Genomic DNA, 17,175 nt, shown 5'->3' with positions numbered 1-17,175 from the left:
GGGGGCGTGTCTCCGGGGGGGGGGTGTCATCTCCCGAGACCTGATTGGCCATGGGCGAAGGGGCTGGTGGCCTGGTTGAAGCTGCGGAGGACTGTCGGGAGCTTCTTGGGACCGAGGACCCAGACCCAGGCTCCAGGCCTCAGCGGGACGGCGGACCGTGGGGAGGCTGACCGGAGAGAGAGGGAAGGACGGGGCCTGGCCCCCGGGACTCCCTGTGCCTTGCTTGGAGCTGACGCCAACGGGTGAGTCGCCCTCTTCCTCTGCTCCCTTCCTCACCTGCGGCGCCGTGGCGGAGGTCACGGTCCGCAAAACCCCACGCATCACCAGACGCTCAGCTCAGCCTGCCGGGTTTCTCTGGAAAAGCGGAGGCCCTACAGTGAATGTGCGGCCTTTTGATCGGTCCCGGAGATGATCTTCCGAGGACCCTCGTTTTTCATTGCTTATAAACGTTGGTCAGTTTGAAACTGGCAGCAGGGCATACGTGTTACGAAAGAACTCTACTGAAACCAGTGGTGGTGTAGAGAAGATCATACTAACCATAACTGTGTATATTACGGAAGTGAATTTCACTCCTCAAAAATGCTTAAGAAACAAGCATCCTAGAATAGCCCACATTGTGATTTAACAAACATTTGCCAAAAGCATTATTTTATGTGGGGGCACAGGGATAAGAGCAGGACTCTGGAGCCAAACTGTGGGGTTTGAATCCAAATTCTGCCTTTTTTTTTTTTTTTTTTTTAGCTAAGCAACCCTTGGGCAAGTTCCTTTACTTGCGTCTATTTCCTCATTTTAAAATGGGTTGTTGTGATGATTTAATGATTTAGTATATGTGAAGAGTTTTCTGCATATTTTAAGTGATTTGCGGTATTAACTCGTTTGATCTTTGCAGTCACCCAGGAGATAGTGTCACCATTTTCCTGATGCCAAACTGAGGCTCAGAGAGGTGAAGTAACTTCCTCAAGTCTCAGCACAACTGTTGTCCAGGAATCAGGCAGTCTGTCTCTGCTAACCCAGTTTTACCCACTGCATTAATTTACTGCATCCATTTGTTCACTTGCTTCACCTGACAAATACTGATTTTGTCTCTGTGTGGAACAAGTTCTTTGCTGGGTGCAGGGAATAAAGCAGAACACCGTTCAGTTCCTGCCTTCCCAACGCTTGTAAATCTATTGCAAGTTGTTCATGGCCGGGCTGCAGGGTGTCCATGAATCCTGCTAAAATCATTTGTGAAATGTTGTGAGTGTGGGTCTTTTCTTCTGGAAAGAGAGTCTGTGACTCTGAGGTTCTAAGTTGATCTGTGATCCAAATGGAGGGATGAAGAAGTGTTGGTTTAGCAGACCTGTGCCTAGTATGCCTGATACACAGCTTGAACTTCAAACAAACAGCAACACAATTCCTACTGGTTGGAAGAATAAAGAACTTATAAGAGCATGATAAGTGCTGCGGTAGAGTCCGGAGCAGGGTGCTGTGGAAGAGCACACAGAAGGCCACCTGCCCAGGAATGCCTCCTAGAGGCAGTGAAGGCAGCTGGGTGAAGGGTAGGGAAGTAGTTCATTGGAACACTGTGGTGACCAGTCTCTGTCCATGTGGAGTGTTGAGACAGAAACAATACACGAACAGCTACAGCTGTTGTACCACTTGTGCACAAGTGTAGAAGAAGTCCATGGTGCCATGAAATCCTATAATGAGGACAAGAGGCTTCATGTATTCATGAAGGTTAGAAAAGTTTCCTTGAGAAAGTGACACTTAGGCCTAAGAGTTGGAGCATTTTGGGCATGGAATCTGACCCACAGTCTTCAAAGACCACGTGGTAGAAAACAGCAGAGCACCAGGGACTGACAGAAGCAAATGCAGCTGGTGCAGGAGAGAGAAATGGGAATTAGGGTGGTAGCAGAGCCCAAAGAGGCCTTGTAGCCTGGTAAGGCATTTCTATGTTTTATTTTATTTTGTCTTTATCCTAAAATGCTATTGGAAAGTTTATTGCAGGGAGCTGACAAGATCACATGTTGAGAAGAAGTTGGAAAGAATCCCAAGTGGATCAACTGAATATCTGGATGAGGACAAGATCTGTGGGGAGAGACTGTAAGGTAAGAAGAAGAGAGGTCTAGAACCAAGCCTTGAAGGTGAGCTTGCACGGGAGACATATAGAGGATGGCCAGAAGTATAGAAAGGGAGAAGAATCAAAAAAGTGAGGTGTCCAGGAAGTCAAATGAGAGAATATTTCAAGGAAAAAGTGGTCAGCTCTGCTAAAAGCTGCAGAAGTCAAAAGAGATAAGGAAGGTTGGGTGTGGTGGCTCATGGCTTGTATTAGTCCTTTTTCACGCTGCTGATAAAGACATACCCAAGACTGGGCAATTTACAAAAGCAAGAGGTTTAATGGACTTACAGTGCCATGTGGTTGGGGAGACCTCACAATCATGGCAGAAGGTGAAAGTCTAACCTCATATCGTGACAGACAAGAGAAGAGAATGAGAGCCCAGTGAAAGGGGTTTCCCCTTATCAAACCATCAGATCTCATGAGGTTTACTCACTACCATGAGAACAGTGTGGGGGGAACCACCCCCATGGTTTAATTATCTCCCACTGGGTTCCTCCCACAACACAAGGGAATTATGGGAGCTACAATTCAAGATGAGATTTGGGTGGGGACACAGCCAAACCATATCACTCCTGTAATCTCAACACTTTGGGATGCCAAGGTGGGCAGATCGCTTGAGTTCAGGAGTTCAAGAGCAGCCTGGAAACGTGGTGAAACCCCATCTCTACAAAAAAAGAGATAAGAATGAAAACTACTCATTGGCTGTAACCACATGGAAATTATCTTTATTGCAAGCTATATAAGTAGAAGAGGAAATGGAGAGAAAGAAGGATCTGCAAGAATTAGCTGAGGGGAAGAGAGAGAGAGGGTTTGGGCAGGGAAAAGAAGAGCAGTGGAGAGAGATAGGGTTTGGGCAAGGAGAGGAAGAGCAGTGGAGTGATGGCTGGAGCATCAGAGGAGGATACACCTGAAGAGCGAACACTTGAGAAAGAAGGGCTTGAGAGTTCTCAGGCCAAAGAGGCTGGGCTCAGCATAGGAGCAGGAATGACCCTGGATAATGAAAGCTGTGATTGTAGGGAAGGGGAACTAGTGATAGGTTTATGTCTGCTGAGAGGAGCTGCTTTCCTTTCTTTGTACAGATAGGAGGCCAGGGCACTGGTTGTGAGTGAAGGTGGGTATGGAGGTAGGCGGGAAGCTAGAGGTCTGAGTTGAGAAGATTTGAGATAGTTGGTGGGAAGGGTGGAAGAGTGAGTCAACCAGAGCTTGTTTGAGGATGGTCTGGCAGGGGGAGACAAGTATGCAGCAAAGACCAGAAATAAACCTCTTGGCCCCACTGGGGAACTGCAAAGTAGGAGTATGAGGATGGAGGCTAATTAGAGACAAAAGCTACATTTAACATATGATAAAGGAGGTATCATAAGTCATGGGGAAGGAAAGGATTGTTCAGAAAATGGTACCTGGAGAGAAGTAAACTATTGATAAAATCTATTTAGATTCTCAGCTCACACCCAGAAATTTCAAATGAACTTAAGGAGCTAAGTTTTAAAATTCAAACAAAAATATGGGAGGAAATATGGATGAATTTTTGCTGATCATCTGGTACTTAAAAGCAGTAAGGATCATCAAGGAAAACTTCCCTGACCTTCGTTCGACCATGTGAAATTACCTGCTTTGTTCTAACAGATGCTGTAATATGAACTTTAATAATATTATGCTAAATGAAATAAGCTAGACACAAAAGACAATTATTATATGACCCCACATATAAGAAGTACCTAGAATAGACAAATTCATAGAGACAGAAAGTAAAATAGAGGTAACTGGTGTCTGGAGGGAAGGAGGGTATGGAGAGTTACTGTTTAATGGGCACAGAGACAGAGTTGGTGTTTGCGATAGTGGTCATGGTGGTACAACATTGTGAATGTACTTTAAGCCACTGAATGGTACACTTGAAAATGGTTTAAATGGTAAATTTTTTTGTTATTTATATCTTACCACAATTAAAAAAGGGGCTACTTTGGTATGCTAAAATATACCATCAACAACTGAAAATGAGCTGAAGAAAATATTGTATTTTCAAAAATGAGATTGTATTTCTTAATTCATAGAGTTTATACAAGTCAATTTTTAAAAAGCAGAACGATTGCAGTTTTACAAGTCAGGAATGGTTGATTCACAAAAGGAAATAAAGGTGAAGAAAATAGTTTGATTATGAAAACATCACCCTCATGAATAATAAAAAGAAGTTGAATTAGCGTTATATCATTTTTCACATATCAAAATAAAAACTGATGAGAGAATCACTCATACTGCTTGTGAGAATGTCAACTGAGATGGTTTTTCTGACAGGAAATTTAGCAACTTTGCTTTCCCAGTGTTCACATATCTCCTCTTCAGTCAGGAACTCTACTTCTAGGAATTCATCCTGAAGGAAAAGCATATGAAATGTGGACATTTATTCAGCATATAGCAAAAATTACAAATAGCCTAAATGCTCAATATAAGGAATGAATTACAAAATAATAATATATCCATCCCATATACCAAGCACTCATCTTAAATGTTTACAGAGCATTTTTGATACCACGGTTAGATACTCACTATGAAAAAAATAGAAGCAGAAAAATAAATTAGATACATATGTATATATTATGTGTTCATGACATAGGATTCACAACATTCCTACTTTTCACTTTCATAGTCAGCTGTGTTTGCTCATCAGAGATGAAGCAAGACAGATTTACTGGTAAAGATGACTCACCTGAGCACATCATAGTTCATAGCCAACTACTTCATCTGTGTGGTGTCTGCATAAGAGATTTTCAAGAAGAATTCTGAGTCTTTGTAATTTTCACTTTATGGGCTGAATTCAGAACCTAAGTCCCATGTGTAGGGAAGGTACCACACAGGAGGCCAGTAATACACTATCTTTCAGCAAGTCCAGCACAGCCAGGAGTTCCTCGGGGTTGGAACAGATCCTGTTCTCTGGCTAAGCACTGGATCTGCAGTTGGCTTGGTTGGGGGTTACATTATACAGAATGACAGATCTTTAAACATTAGAACGACATTGACCATGGCAGAGTGCACTCATTGACAGAGCCTCCTGCAGAGGAACAGCAGCTGTCTGCATTTCCTGCTTCCTCCAGGCGGAACTGTGCTGTGTTCAGGTCACATATCATCATGTATGCCAAAATATGTACAGTTGTCTTCGGGTCGTGGGGATTGTGAAAGACTTTTTCCATTTCCTTATACTTTTCAGAAGTTGGCAACTTTTGCACATTGAATGTGCATTGCTTTTATAAGCAGTTATTTTGGGAAACAGAGGCATTTAAAATCCATTCGTTAGGCCGGGCGCGGTGGCTCACACCTGTAATCCCATCATTTTGGGAGGCTGAGGTGGGTGGACCGCTTGAGCCCAGGAGTTCCAGACCAGCCTGGGCAACATGGCAAAACCATGTCTCTACAAAAAGTACAAAAATGAGCCAGGCGTGGTGGCTCATGGCTGTAGTCCCATCTACTCAGGAGGCTGAGGCTGGAGAATCACCTGAGCCTAGGAAGCAGAGGTTGTGCAGTGAGCCGAGATCACACCACTGTACTCCATCCAGCCTGGGTGACAGAGTGAGACCCTGTCTCTAAAATAAATAAATAAATACATTTTTTGGTTTTCAGTTCTCTTTGTAAATAATCTGTCTAAAATACAATTTAAAGTCATACTACTACAAGACTTTTAGCTCCAGAAATTTTACTCTGTACCAGGCATTGTGCAAAGTACTTGACATGCATTTTAACCCTTACAGTTTTCCTGTAAGGCTTAGATTCTGTTCTCTCCATTTCACAGATTGCTGCTAGTAATACTCATTGAATAGTTAGTGTGAGGCGCTGTTCTAATTACTGCTGTCTTGTTTTATCTGAGGCTAGCTTACACAAGGCTGCCCCATAAGCTAGAGCCAGGATTGGGTGTGGGTGGTTGGCAGCAGCCCATGGTCCTCCCCCGTGGTACAGAGGTGCAGCCTGAGCTTGTGGGGTCACACAACAGGGAGTGGGGAGTGGGATCCCAGCCCCAATCTGCCTGTGCTTCATCATGTTGTGCCTCCTCCTTCCTGTCAAAGTTGATGGCCTTCTTACAAAGTTTTTAAAATAATATTATCATCTTGGCTAACAGTATTAGGACTATTATCTGAAGAAAATTCTGGTTGAACCACTGAGAGTAAAACAAGCTATGCCTTCTCAATTATTTTAGTCTCCATAGGTGCTCACAGTGAGCTAAACCAAAATGGGAAACCAAAATGGAAAGGGTATTACCTAATTTTCCTAACAGAATAATTATTTATTTGGATTAGTTAAGACAGGGCTGAAAGTAAAGAGTCCCCAGCATATATGGCAAGGGCGTTTAAATTAGAGTCAGGGATTGGAAATGGCTGCTTTCTGCTTTTCTTCCAGACCTATAAAGAGTGAGAGAAGGCTGCCAACAGGCTAAATTGACCCGCACTATACACTTTTGTGGCAAGGCTGAGACACTTACAACACTCTCAGGTACTAAAACAAACCAGATGTATTTTCATTACCAGAGACAAAAGAAATAGCAATGAAGGAGTTCATTATGCTCATTATGCCACTCTTAACATACTGACCATTTTGAATTAAAGGCACCTGAAAAATATCATGTGTAAGATCTGACCTGTTTCTTAAAAACAGATAAAATTCCCATGTGAGAGACACCCTCCCTACACCAAAAGGAGTAACATCCTTAACCTCAAGGATGAGAAATTGATACCAAAACATTTCTGCACCGTCCTTATTAAAATAACTTATCTTTTAGACCTCCCCATGTAATTCAGTTGCTTCTTCACAGCTTTCTATTTTTTGTGCAACTCAGTACATAAATAACTGACTCTAACTGCTTCTTTGGGTCTCTGATTCCTTAGGAGGGCTCCCATGCCACGTAAACTTGTATTAAATAAAGTTTATGGCCGGGGGCGGGGGCCCACGCCTGTAATCCCAGCATTTTGGGAGGCCGAGACGGGCAGATCATGAGGTCAAGAGATCGAGACCGTCCTGGCCAACATGGTGAAACCCCATCTCTACTAAAAATACAAAAATTAGCGGGGTGTGATGGTGCACACTTGTAGTCCCAACTACTCGGGAGGCTGAGGCAGGAGAATCGCTTGAACCCAGGAGGTGGAGGTTGCAGTGAGCCGAGATCGCGCCACTGCATTCCAGCTGGGCAACAGAGAGAGACTGTCTCAAAATAAATAAAGTTAAAAAAATAAAGTTTATGTTTTTCTCCTGTTAATGTATCTTGTGTCTAATTCTCGGGTCCTGTCACGACCCTAAGAAGATGGAGGTGTTTTGCTGCCCCTACAGAGGCAAAGACTGTTAATGTATCAGACACAGTATAGCCATCTCAAGATACCTAAAGATGTCAAGTGGATAGCTTATTACACTGTTCTGAAAGTACAGTCACTTTTCCACAGCTGACCTGGTTTTCTGTGGCACCATGGGAACAGCCACGTGGCATTTTTTCATTTTACCCAGCTAGGGATTACTGGTGCCCGCCACCACACCCTGCTAATTTTTGTATTTTTAGTAGAGATGGGGTTTCACCATGTTGGCCAAGCTGGTCTCAAACTCCTGACCTCAGGTGATCCGCCCACCTTAGCCTCCCAAAGTGCTGGAATTACAACTTATTCTAATTCTGCATTTATAAAAGGGAGTTTTGTTCACATAATTCTAAAAAAAAAAAAAAATCCACATGTAAAATAATTGGCCCATTTTAGGTGATAGTTATTCAGCAAAATATTTAATGTATAAAATTAGAGATGACCCTTCCCCTCTTCCCCCTTTAAATATCTGCTTCCACTAAACATCAACTTAATAATATAAAACATTTTTTAATAAACCATGTTTGTGTGTGTGTGCATAATACAGCCCTCCTAAAAGAAAAACAGTTGTGGAAAAGGGAATTTGTATGAAAATAACATTTGAGGTCTGTCAACCTTTGAACTCTTTGGTCTTGCTGCTCTTCTGTAAAATGGAAGTAACTCAACAGTATATTTACAAAGTGTAAGATGTCAAAGTTGTGAGGAAGTGTATTACAATTCAGTTATTTAGGAGGATTTTTGTTTTCTTTTTTTTTGCGGAGTTTCACTCTTGTTGCCCAGTCTGGAGTGCAATGGCACAATCTCGGCTCACTGCAACCTCCGGCTCCTGGGTTCAAGCAATCCTTATTTAGGAGGATTTTAAAAAATATTCCACATGAGTAGTTTTCTTGTCTAATTTAAATCCACTTTATTTCCAGACGTTGTAAACAGCTCAAATTTGTAAGTGTATGTATTCTGAAAGTCAACACCTTTATACTAAAAACCTTTATTCTTTTTACAGATAGAATGAGTCCATTTAAGTCCCAGGACGGTGGAAAGTAACTAGTGGATTGCAGCCATGGTGTGGAAGCTGCTGCTGAGATCCCAGTCCTGCAGGCTGTGTTCTTTCAAAAAGATGCAATCACCTCCAGAATACAGACCTTTCTTAGCATGCTTCACCTATACAACTGATAGACAGTCGAGCAAAGAAAATACAAGAACAGTGGAAAAGCTCTATAAATTTTCAGTTGACATCAGGAAAATTCGCAGATTAAAAGGATGGGTACTTTTAGAGGATAAAACCTATGTTGAAGAAATTGCGAGTATTTTACAAGAACTAGGTGCCGATGAGACTGCTGTAGCCAGTATTTTGGAACGCTGCCCGGAAGCAATTGTCTGTAGTCCAACCGCTGTTAACACCCAGAGAAAACTCTGGCAGTTGGTCTGCAAAAATGAGGAAGAGTTAATCAAGTTAATAGAGCAGTTTCCAGAATCTTTCTTTACTATTAAAGACCAAGAAAACCAGAAGCTGAATGTTCAGTTCTTTCAAGAGTTGGAACTAAAAAATGTGGTCATTAGCAGACTTTTGACTACTGCATCTAATGTTTTTCATAATCCTGTTGAGAAGAATAAGCAAATGGTAAGAATTCTCCAAGAGAGTTATCTAGATGTAGGTGGCTCTGAGGCCAACATGAAAGTTTGGCTACTAAAATTGTTAAGCCAAAATCCATTTATTTTGTTAAATTCTCCCGCAGCTATAAAGGAAACACTAGAATTTCTCCAGGAGCAAGGTTTCACAAGCTTTGAAATTCTCCAGCTTCTGTCCAAACTCAAAGGATTTCTTTTTCAACTTTGCCCAAGAAGTATACAGAATAGTATTTCCTTCTCTAAAAATGTTTTTAAATGCACAGATCATGACCTGAAGCAATTAGTTTTGAAATGTCCTGCCCTTTTATATTACTCGGTTCCAGTTTTAGAAGACAGAATGCAAGGATTGTTGAGAGAAGGAATTTCCATAGCTCAAATAAGACAGACGCCAATGGTTCTTGAATTAACACCACAGATAGTACAGTACAGGATAAGGAAACTGAATTCCTTAGGCTACAGAATAAAGGATGGACATCTAGCAAATCTAAATGGATCAAAAAAAGAGTTTGAAGCTAATTTCGGCAAAATTCAGGCCAAAAAAGCAAGGCCATTATTTAACCCTGTGGCACCATTAAATGTTGAAGAATGACATACTGACTGATGTTGCTTCTTTCTAGCAGTGCAGGGTGAAACTAACTAGCAAAGACAAAAATTCAGGCAGTTTGTAGGCACCAGTAATTTAAGAACCTGCTTAGCTTCTGGGTTGCATTTGAGTTATCTCTAAATAGATAAATTCTGACTCATTTGCCATATTATAAAATATAAATTGTATGTTTTAATAAATAAAGTTAACTTTAGGTAACTTAAGGTAACTTTTACCTTAAACCATTATTTCAAAAACTCATGTACTATTAAATGGCATATCAGTGTGATACTTTATAAGTGAATCACTTCTAAGAAATGGACAAGTGCTTAATTCAAGGTATGGATACATTTTTATTCATACGGCACATTTCATCTTAGGGTGCAAATCCAGTCTTTCTCACTGCTAGCCTTGAAACATCACTCTACTGTGGTCCAAATTCTGTAGCTTAGTGTTACGTGAACTATCAGCAAACTTCTATACCTTTTTTTTTTTTTTTTGGAGAAAAGTTCATCTTGTGTTTAGAATAAATGACTGTCTTTGAGAACCAAGTATTACTCATCCAAAAAGAAGAGTTGGAGCCTAGTTGTGTGGTCAGTTTGTTTAGAATTGACCATTATGGTAACTCTCATAAAACACCATGCACATTCATTACTTTCCTCATTTTACACATGAGGAAACCGAAGCTGAGAGAGGCCACTCAGCTGCCAAATGGCAGAGTCCAGGTTTATTAACTGGGCTCCGACTTCTCTTCAAACCTTGTGAACTGGAAGGATTACTTATGAATTGACATAAGAGAAGTCACCCCTACCTGACAGGCCAAAAGGAGTAAGTACTAACAACAAATTTGGGGACATGTATGAAAACCTCTCCATAAAATGTTCTAATTCAAAATTTTCTAATTTATATACATTTGAAATAAATGGAGCTTTTTAGAAAACATTCTGAAAATCCAGGTCTGCCTGTAAGGGAAAGTGGGTGATGGTTAGTACTAATTTTAGGGGTGGTGTTTCAAGTTTCCATTTCTGAACCTTGTTCCAAGATAAGCATACCCAGATAAAGAACTGACTCACTTTCAGCTGTGAAGTCTGAACTTTGTAACAAATGCACAGCCAGACTGACAACATCTGTGCACTATTTGTACATGGCTTAAATATAATGAAAAAATTATGAAAAATGCAGGCAGTATCCTCACTCTTCACTGCTTCAGCAAATGCAAGTAACCCTTACTATCCAAATCTGTTCGCCTCCTAGAGGGAGCTCTGTATATAAGTGCTTTGTGATTCTAAAAGTACCATTGTTCACTGTTCTATGGATGAGGAGACTCAGGGTAAGTCACCTACCCAAGGTCATGCAGGAATGTTTGTTCAAGAATAGCAGCTAGTACAGTTAGCGCAGGGTCGAGCGGTTGGGAGAGTGGCACAAGAGGACAGAGGCGGCACAGGTCCATGTAAGGAGCAGAATCTCATTTGAAGTGTGATGGGAAACCGTTGGGAGAGTTTTTAGTTTATGCTTCTTGTCCTGACATAAAGTGTCAGTGGCATTCTTGCTCTTTCACTCTTAAGTGTCTCAGTTGGGAAGACATTTTATGTGATATGGTTACCTTGGTAGTTAGATGTCAATTTTGAGATGCCTACTAGACATCCTAGGAGGAATGTCACACAGGCAAATGGCTAAGTCTGGAGTTGAGTTTCAGGCAGAACTGAAAATACATATTTGGGGATCATCTGCCTATCTATGATATTTAAAGCCATGGCTCTAGATTAGACTGCCTGGGGGGGGGGGGGGGGAGTGCAGATCTGGAGTAGGGTAGTTGGCCAAGCCTGGAAAAAGACTGGTCAAAGCAAGAAGTTGGTCACAGGAAGAAACAAGGACATGGTCAATAATAATGAAGCCACTGAGGGGTCAACTAAGATACAGAGAAGTGACGAATGGGTTTGGCAAAAAGGAAATAATTGGTTCACACTGTAGAGTGATTCTGGGCCAGGCACTGTGGCTCACACCTGTAATCCCAACACTTTGGGAAGCCAAGCAGGAGAATCACTTGAGACCAGGAGTTTGAGACCACCCCAGGCAACACAGTGAGATCTTGTCTCTACAAAAACGTTTTAAAGTGTTTTAAATCAGCCTGGTGTGGTGGCACACACCTCTAGTCCTAGCTACTTGGTAGGGTGAGGCGGGAGGATAGCTTGGGCCCAGAAGATCAAGGCTGCAGTGAGCTATGTTACCACTGCACTGCAGCCTGGGCGACATCGAGTGTGAAGGCAAACATACAATAAAAGGGCATATTAGAAAGTTTGAGTGGCTACGTGTACTTTGTGGCCATTAATTTAAAAGGAGACTAGTCCATACAGCAGTAAAATTTAAGTGCTCAGATCTAGGCACGGAGAACCAGAGGTAGTTACAGTTATAGAAATACATTTGTAGCTTACTCTAACTTGAAAAGATTACATTCTTAATCAATTATGCAGTATACTGACTTTATTTTCCCTTAGGGCCCATTCCATTGCTTTTGGCTTTTGAACCTCTGAAATTGTTCTGCTTTGCCTTTTTTTTCCATTCATACGTTCTAACTCAGATCTTCCTATGAAACAATTTTAAAAATTCCAAATCAGTAACATAGCAGGGGGAGCTATCCTTCCATTAAACACTAGAGTCAAATTCGGTTTCCTCTGTGAAAAAAGGCTCTTTAACAAAATTAGATTTTCTTCAATTTGTGTAAAATCACACTAAATTCATTGCTGTAGCAAAATGTGGTCGCCGAAGTAAATATGATCACCTGAAAGACTTGCGGTAAGCTGCGAGTCAGACAGCCTGGTCAATCAAGCATACAGGCTGCACTGAATGTCAACACTAGAATAAAGGCCTAGTTACTGAGTAGCCCCATTTCTGTTCCTGGAGATAAGCTGGAGAAGTTGTGACCTACACTAATTCAAATGTGATATGGAAAATTCAACTAACACTGAAAGTTAGCCTGTTCTGTATTTGTGAGAGAATAACGGTACTTCCTTCATAAGGCCCTCATGCTGATTAAATGAGAAGTATGGACACTACCTGGCAGGTATGCAGATGCCCAGTAAATATCAATTTTCTACACTCCTCCCCACCCCTTTTAGTCATTTCTTTCCAGTGAGATGTCTAAGTTGGTTCCACAGCTACTTAGAACAGAGAGAAGTGCTCCCTGCTTTATAATCCCTCCATCAGTTTTCAAACTTTGTTGTACACTAGAATTAGCCAGAGAGGTTGTTAAAATGCAGTCCTGGGCCCCACCTTGCAGAGATTTGGCAAGTTGGGGTAAAACCTAGAAAGCTATACTCTTAATCTTTATTAGAGTTGCTTAAAATATATTTGTATTTCATGGTTGTGTTAGCATCAAAATACATGTTTGTACATTACTATCAAAAAAATTTTAAATTAGCTACAGCACTTTCTGAACTGCAACGTAACTAAAAATGGTAAGATCACCCTGTTTTAAAGTTTCCTTTATTTCTTTAGATCTTTATGAAACATTCCATCTTTTGCAGATCATAGTGCTTTATTAACAAATTCATGTGTTCTTTTCCCATCCCTTTAATACAAAAAAAAATTATTCATCAGTTATTTTCATCTGACATTTCACTAAGTACAGAATGCATAATGTCAACATATTAGATCAGCCATTCAAGTGGGTCACATAAGTTTATCCTCATTGTGCCAAATACCCACTCAAAGGATAAGCTGAATAACAGATGCCTCCAGGTGTATACACTAACCTGAATTTCTTGATGTGAACTAGTCCTGTGTAACAGGTCAAATTGCTAGTCTTTCTAAGTAAACTAAAAGAGACTGAAGTATACAGCTGTACATACATACCATCAAATGGTAAGTTCATTTCAACAAGAACCTCTATAACTAACTGTACATTTGTACAGTTTTCTGCTATCATTGCAAAAGCCCCTCTGAACAAAGTTATAGTTTAGAATTTAAAACAATTTTGATGAGACAAAACGTACCGGGTGGCTTTTCTGTAGCAGAAATTAATTACAACCATTTTTCCTCAAGCAATTTTAAAGACAGGCAAAGTTGAAAATAAATATGCAAGCATACAGTAAACAAAATGTCTACACTGAGAAATTCAGATACAAAGCACAGTGGAGTCTACAACTGTAGAAGGTAGAAATACAAACTAGCAATGAAGCAATAATTTCTTCCAAATAGCAGGAATCACGTTCTCCAATACCATTATTTAGATCATTATTTAGTGCTCACCTATTGATTTTGGAGGATTTTTTAATCCCGTTTGCTGATTACAACATTTGACCAGAATCCCAACAAATACCTTAAATCATACTGCATGAAATAAATGACCATTTAATTCCTGATTAGTTGAACTCCTTAATGACTTCAGTTTTGTATATAATAGAAAGGTTCAAGAACCTTTGTAGATTTGCTTACAATTGCTGCTGGTATTTATGAAAACTTTTAAAAATTATGTTATATTCTTATCCATTTGTTGATTCCACATTAATGTAATTCTCTTAAGTATTTTATAAACAATTAAGCCTTGGGTGTTAGAATGGTCTGTTTCAAAGGCATGCTATCTTGACTGACTTACTGCAAGGTATCACCCCCTTTCCTCCCCTCCACTATGAAAAAAAAAAGTTGGCAGAATGGAGACAAATTTTCAGATTTAAGTATAAAGAAATTTAAGATTTTCCCAGGCTTGGATTATAATCCTTGGTTGATAGGAATGCCAAGTATCTATACCAATTGTTAAATGTTTATGAAATTAAACATGAAACAAAAAGAAAATGAATTCCAGCTAAATCATACTGAGAAGGAATGAAACATGAGACACATTAATAAGATATGACACATTTATCATCCATAATCAAACACTTCAAATCCCTGACTGAAATTGGCTTGAAAAATGATACAAACTCTACAGCTGCTTTAAAGGACTATAAGATAACATGTTTTTAAAGCCTACATAAACCATTGAAGCACTTTTATATATTTTATATTCAAAACTAATCTCTGGAGCTAATTTCATTCCATTTAAAATAGTAAGTCCTCACATATTTGTGGTTACTTTTACAGTGTTTTTAAAAAAGGAGTACTGCTAATAATTTAAGACATCCTAAAGACAGAATAGGTGTGAAGGCTTCTTTTTATATTTTGGGTGTTTTAGGTAATTTTTAAGAACTTAAATTATTTGTTCCTCCTTAATAACTCTTCCAAAATACCTTCTGACCTGTAAGTAAATGTTCCTTAGGCACTGTGAGGTGTATTAATGATGAAGCATGAACCCAGGCTGAGAAGTGTACAATTTAATTTTAACTACTGCCAGAACAGTTAACAAACACTGTCTTATCCACTGACAGCAGGAAATGCCTTTACCGCACTACTCCTGAGATTCTAAAGAGGGAAAACTAATTTCACAAACAACCTTTAAAAGAATCCATAGATGACTCTAAGAACAGCACATATTCAGGGTATTAGAAAAGATGTTTTCTTTTGTAAGGCATCAATGATTAAAATAATAAAACGCATGTTTACTAACAAAAGATGGTTAACATTATCATAAAACCATTTATCTTTTCTTTTTAAACTTCTCTAATTCCTGCTAATTTTGCCAGCTTAAATAAGAAATGAATGCCACTTGGCCTAATCAACTATGGTTATAAAAAACTAAGACATCTGAAACTATTAGGCACATCAAAGGTACGGCTTATGTAATTCAAGGTTCCCTTCTTAAGGGGCAGGTGAGTTACCTGGCACATTATACATATGAAACTGTGAAGATCATCTACTAAATTCAACTTTCACATTTTTAGTCAAACTGAAAGACTTATAGTAAATATTCAAACATACCATATCTTCAGTTACAACTGAGTAAGTAACATTTTACCAGATAAAAAGCTGGAACTTAAGTATGAGAAACCTTCATATACTGTGCTTGTATTGGTCTCTTCTTTTTAGATGAAAGCCAGTCATCAATACTTTCAACACAGCAGTTTAGAAGATAAACGTCCAAAACAGTTGACTTGGTTGTAGTCCATAATTTAGCAATTCAATGCCACTGGCATTATAGTGCTGTGGAGCACAAGTGTATCTCCATATTTTAGTCAGATTTGTCTTTCTTCTTTCCTGTTAAGGGCACTTTGTTTACAACAGCAGACCCAACAGCTGTAACACCTCCAGCCACAGCAGATACACCCCCTTTCACCAGCCCTATTCCCACGGAAGGCACAGTTGTAACAGCTGTTTTGGTCACTTCCAGACTCTTTCCACCAATCCAAGCCACACCACCAATGGTGGCACCAACAGCTCCCTTCGTAACACTGAAGATACCCCCAGTCACACGGGACAACATGCCTGGTTGCTGCTGTGGGTGATCTTTCATTGAACCTAATGAGAGAAAATACCATGAGACAATCAAATATAAGTCTTTAGAAGAGCAGTACACATCATTAAGTAACCTAAGACTTCCTCACAATGAGGAGGTTGATTTGATAAGGCCAACCACACCAATTCAAAGACACTGAAGAGCTCTTCCTTCAGGGTATAGTTGTACATGTTTTTACAACATCTTGGTCTAATGCTAAGTCTTAGTATCTATGAGAAGAAATGCTTTAGAGACTAGACAACTTTTGTAAAACAGAACCCTATTTTAAATGTTTCCTTGATTTACGGTTTTGTTAACAAATAACCTTTATTTTACATCCTAAAAGGAAGATGAAAAAATAAGAAGATAAACTATATTTGGCCTTCATTTCCTTGATAGAATTTCATCAATCATTACCGAAACAATCTTCTTTGTAAAAAGCAGTAGTTTAAGGTATGGTCTGGGACCACTGCAGATGCCGAAGACCATTTCAGGGGGTCTACAAGGTAAAAACTATTTTCATAATATTATTAAAATATCATTTGTCTTTTCACTTTCTTTCTGTCATGAGTCTACAGCAGAGTTTTCCAGAAGCAGAATGATGTATAATACAACAGACTGAATGCAGAAGCAGCTGCAAGAATGTAGCTGTCTTGCATTAATCCAAACATTAAAGAGATTTGCTAGAATGTATAAACCAGTATCACCTTGCTCACAATTTCCACAATTTTTTTTTTGTTTTGAAAGAATTACTATTCACAAAAACATTTTAATTATGTTAATATGGGTTCTTTTAATGAATAAAATATTCAAATTTCTCAGTTTTTATTGCTAATGTGGTAAATACTGACAAAGATATAGCTCTTTGGGGCCTTAATTTTTGAGATTGCAAGACATCCTGAAACCAAAAAGTTTAAGAACCCCTAAGTAAATACATTTGGGTCTCTGCTCTATGTCTCCCTTACTGACATATTGAAAGAGCTAACACTATGTAAGAATAAAAAACTATTCATCATTTAAAATTGTTATCTACCTAAAAAATGATTTTTATTCAGACATAAGTAGGATAGAGAACCTACAGCTATGGCGAACACTCAAAATTACCGCCTCCATAATTCTTATGAAAGACAGTGTGTGCTTTAAGTATCTAGTTTTTGAAAACTAGAGATATCTCCTATAA

The 17,175-nt window shown here is 39.5% G+C and overlaps 2 protein-coding genes across 11 annotated transcripts in view; one reads left to right on the top strand and one right to left on the bottom strand.

The window, feature by feature from the left end:
- The first annotated feature begins 42 nt into the window (after positions 1–42).
- On the top strand, positions 43–9,918 carry MTERF2 (mitochondrial transcription termination factor 2). 5 transcript variants are annotated; one of them, XM_011935570.1, is made up of 3 exons: positions 43–242; positions 1,987–2,087; positions 8,420–9,918. In XM_011935570.1, exon 3 carries the CDS (start codon positions 8,477–8,479, stop codon positions 9,632–9,634), a length of 1,158 nt encoding a protein of 385 aa, XP_011790960.1. In that variant the 5' UTR covers positions 43–242; positions 1,987–2,087; positions 8,420–8,476; the 3' UTR covers positions 9,635–9,918. The 5 variants fall into 5 exon arrangements, with proteins under 5 accessions (XP_011790960.1, XP_011790954.1, XP_011790965.1 ...); XM_011935564.1 differs by having other exon boundaries at positions 1,977–2,087; positions 8,420–9,636; XM_011935575.1 differs by having other exon boundaries at positions 87–242; positions 1,977–2,087; positions 8,424–9,636.
- A 3,174-nt stretch (positions 9,919–13,092) lies between these two features.
- The window catches only part of TMEM263 (transmembrane protein 263), a 19,761-nt gene continuing 15,678 nt past the window's right edge, over positions 13,093–17,175 (bottom strand). For all 6 annotated transcript variants that reach the window (XM_011935613.1, XM_011935621.1, XM_011935595.1 and 3 more), the window contains one exon: positions 13,093–16,018. In XM_011935613.1, coding sequence (XP_011791003.1) covers positions 15,732–16,018 — 287 coding nt within the window. In that variant the 3' untranslated portion in view covers positions 13,093–15,731. The remainder of the gene's footprint in view (positions 16,019–17,175) is intronic.

Source organism: Colobus angolensis, unplaced genomic scaffold (genome assembly GCF_000951035.1).
Source record: "Colobus angolensis palliatus isolate OR3802 unplaced genomic scaffold, Cang.pa_1.0 Scaffold10, whole genome shotgun sequence".
In the NCBI taxonomy this organism is placed as follows: Eukaryota; Metazoa; Chordata; class Mammalia; order Primates; family Cercopithecidae; genus Colobus; species Colobus angolensis.
The sequence above is the reverse complement of the archived record's forward strand: the minus strand, read 5'-3'. Positions and strand labels throughout refer to the sequence as shown.

Coding starts and splice junctions, on each gene's coding strand:
- MTERF2 (XM_011935570.1), top strand. CDS start 8,477: ATGGTGTGGAAGCTGCTGCTGAGATCCCAGTCCTGCAGGCTGTGTTCT.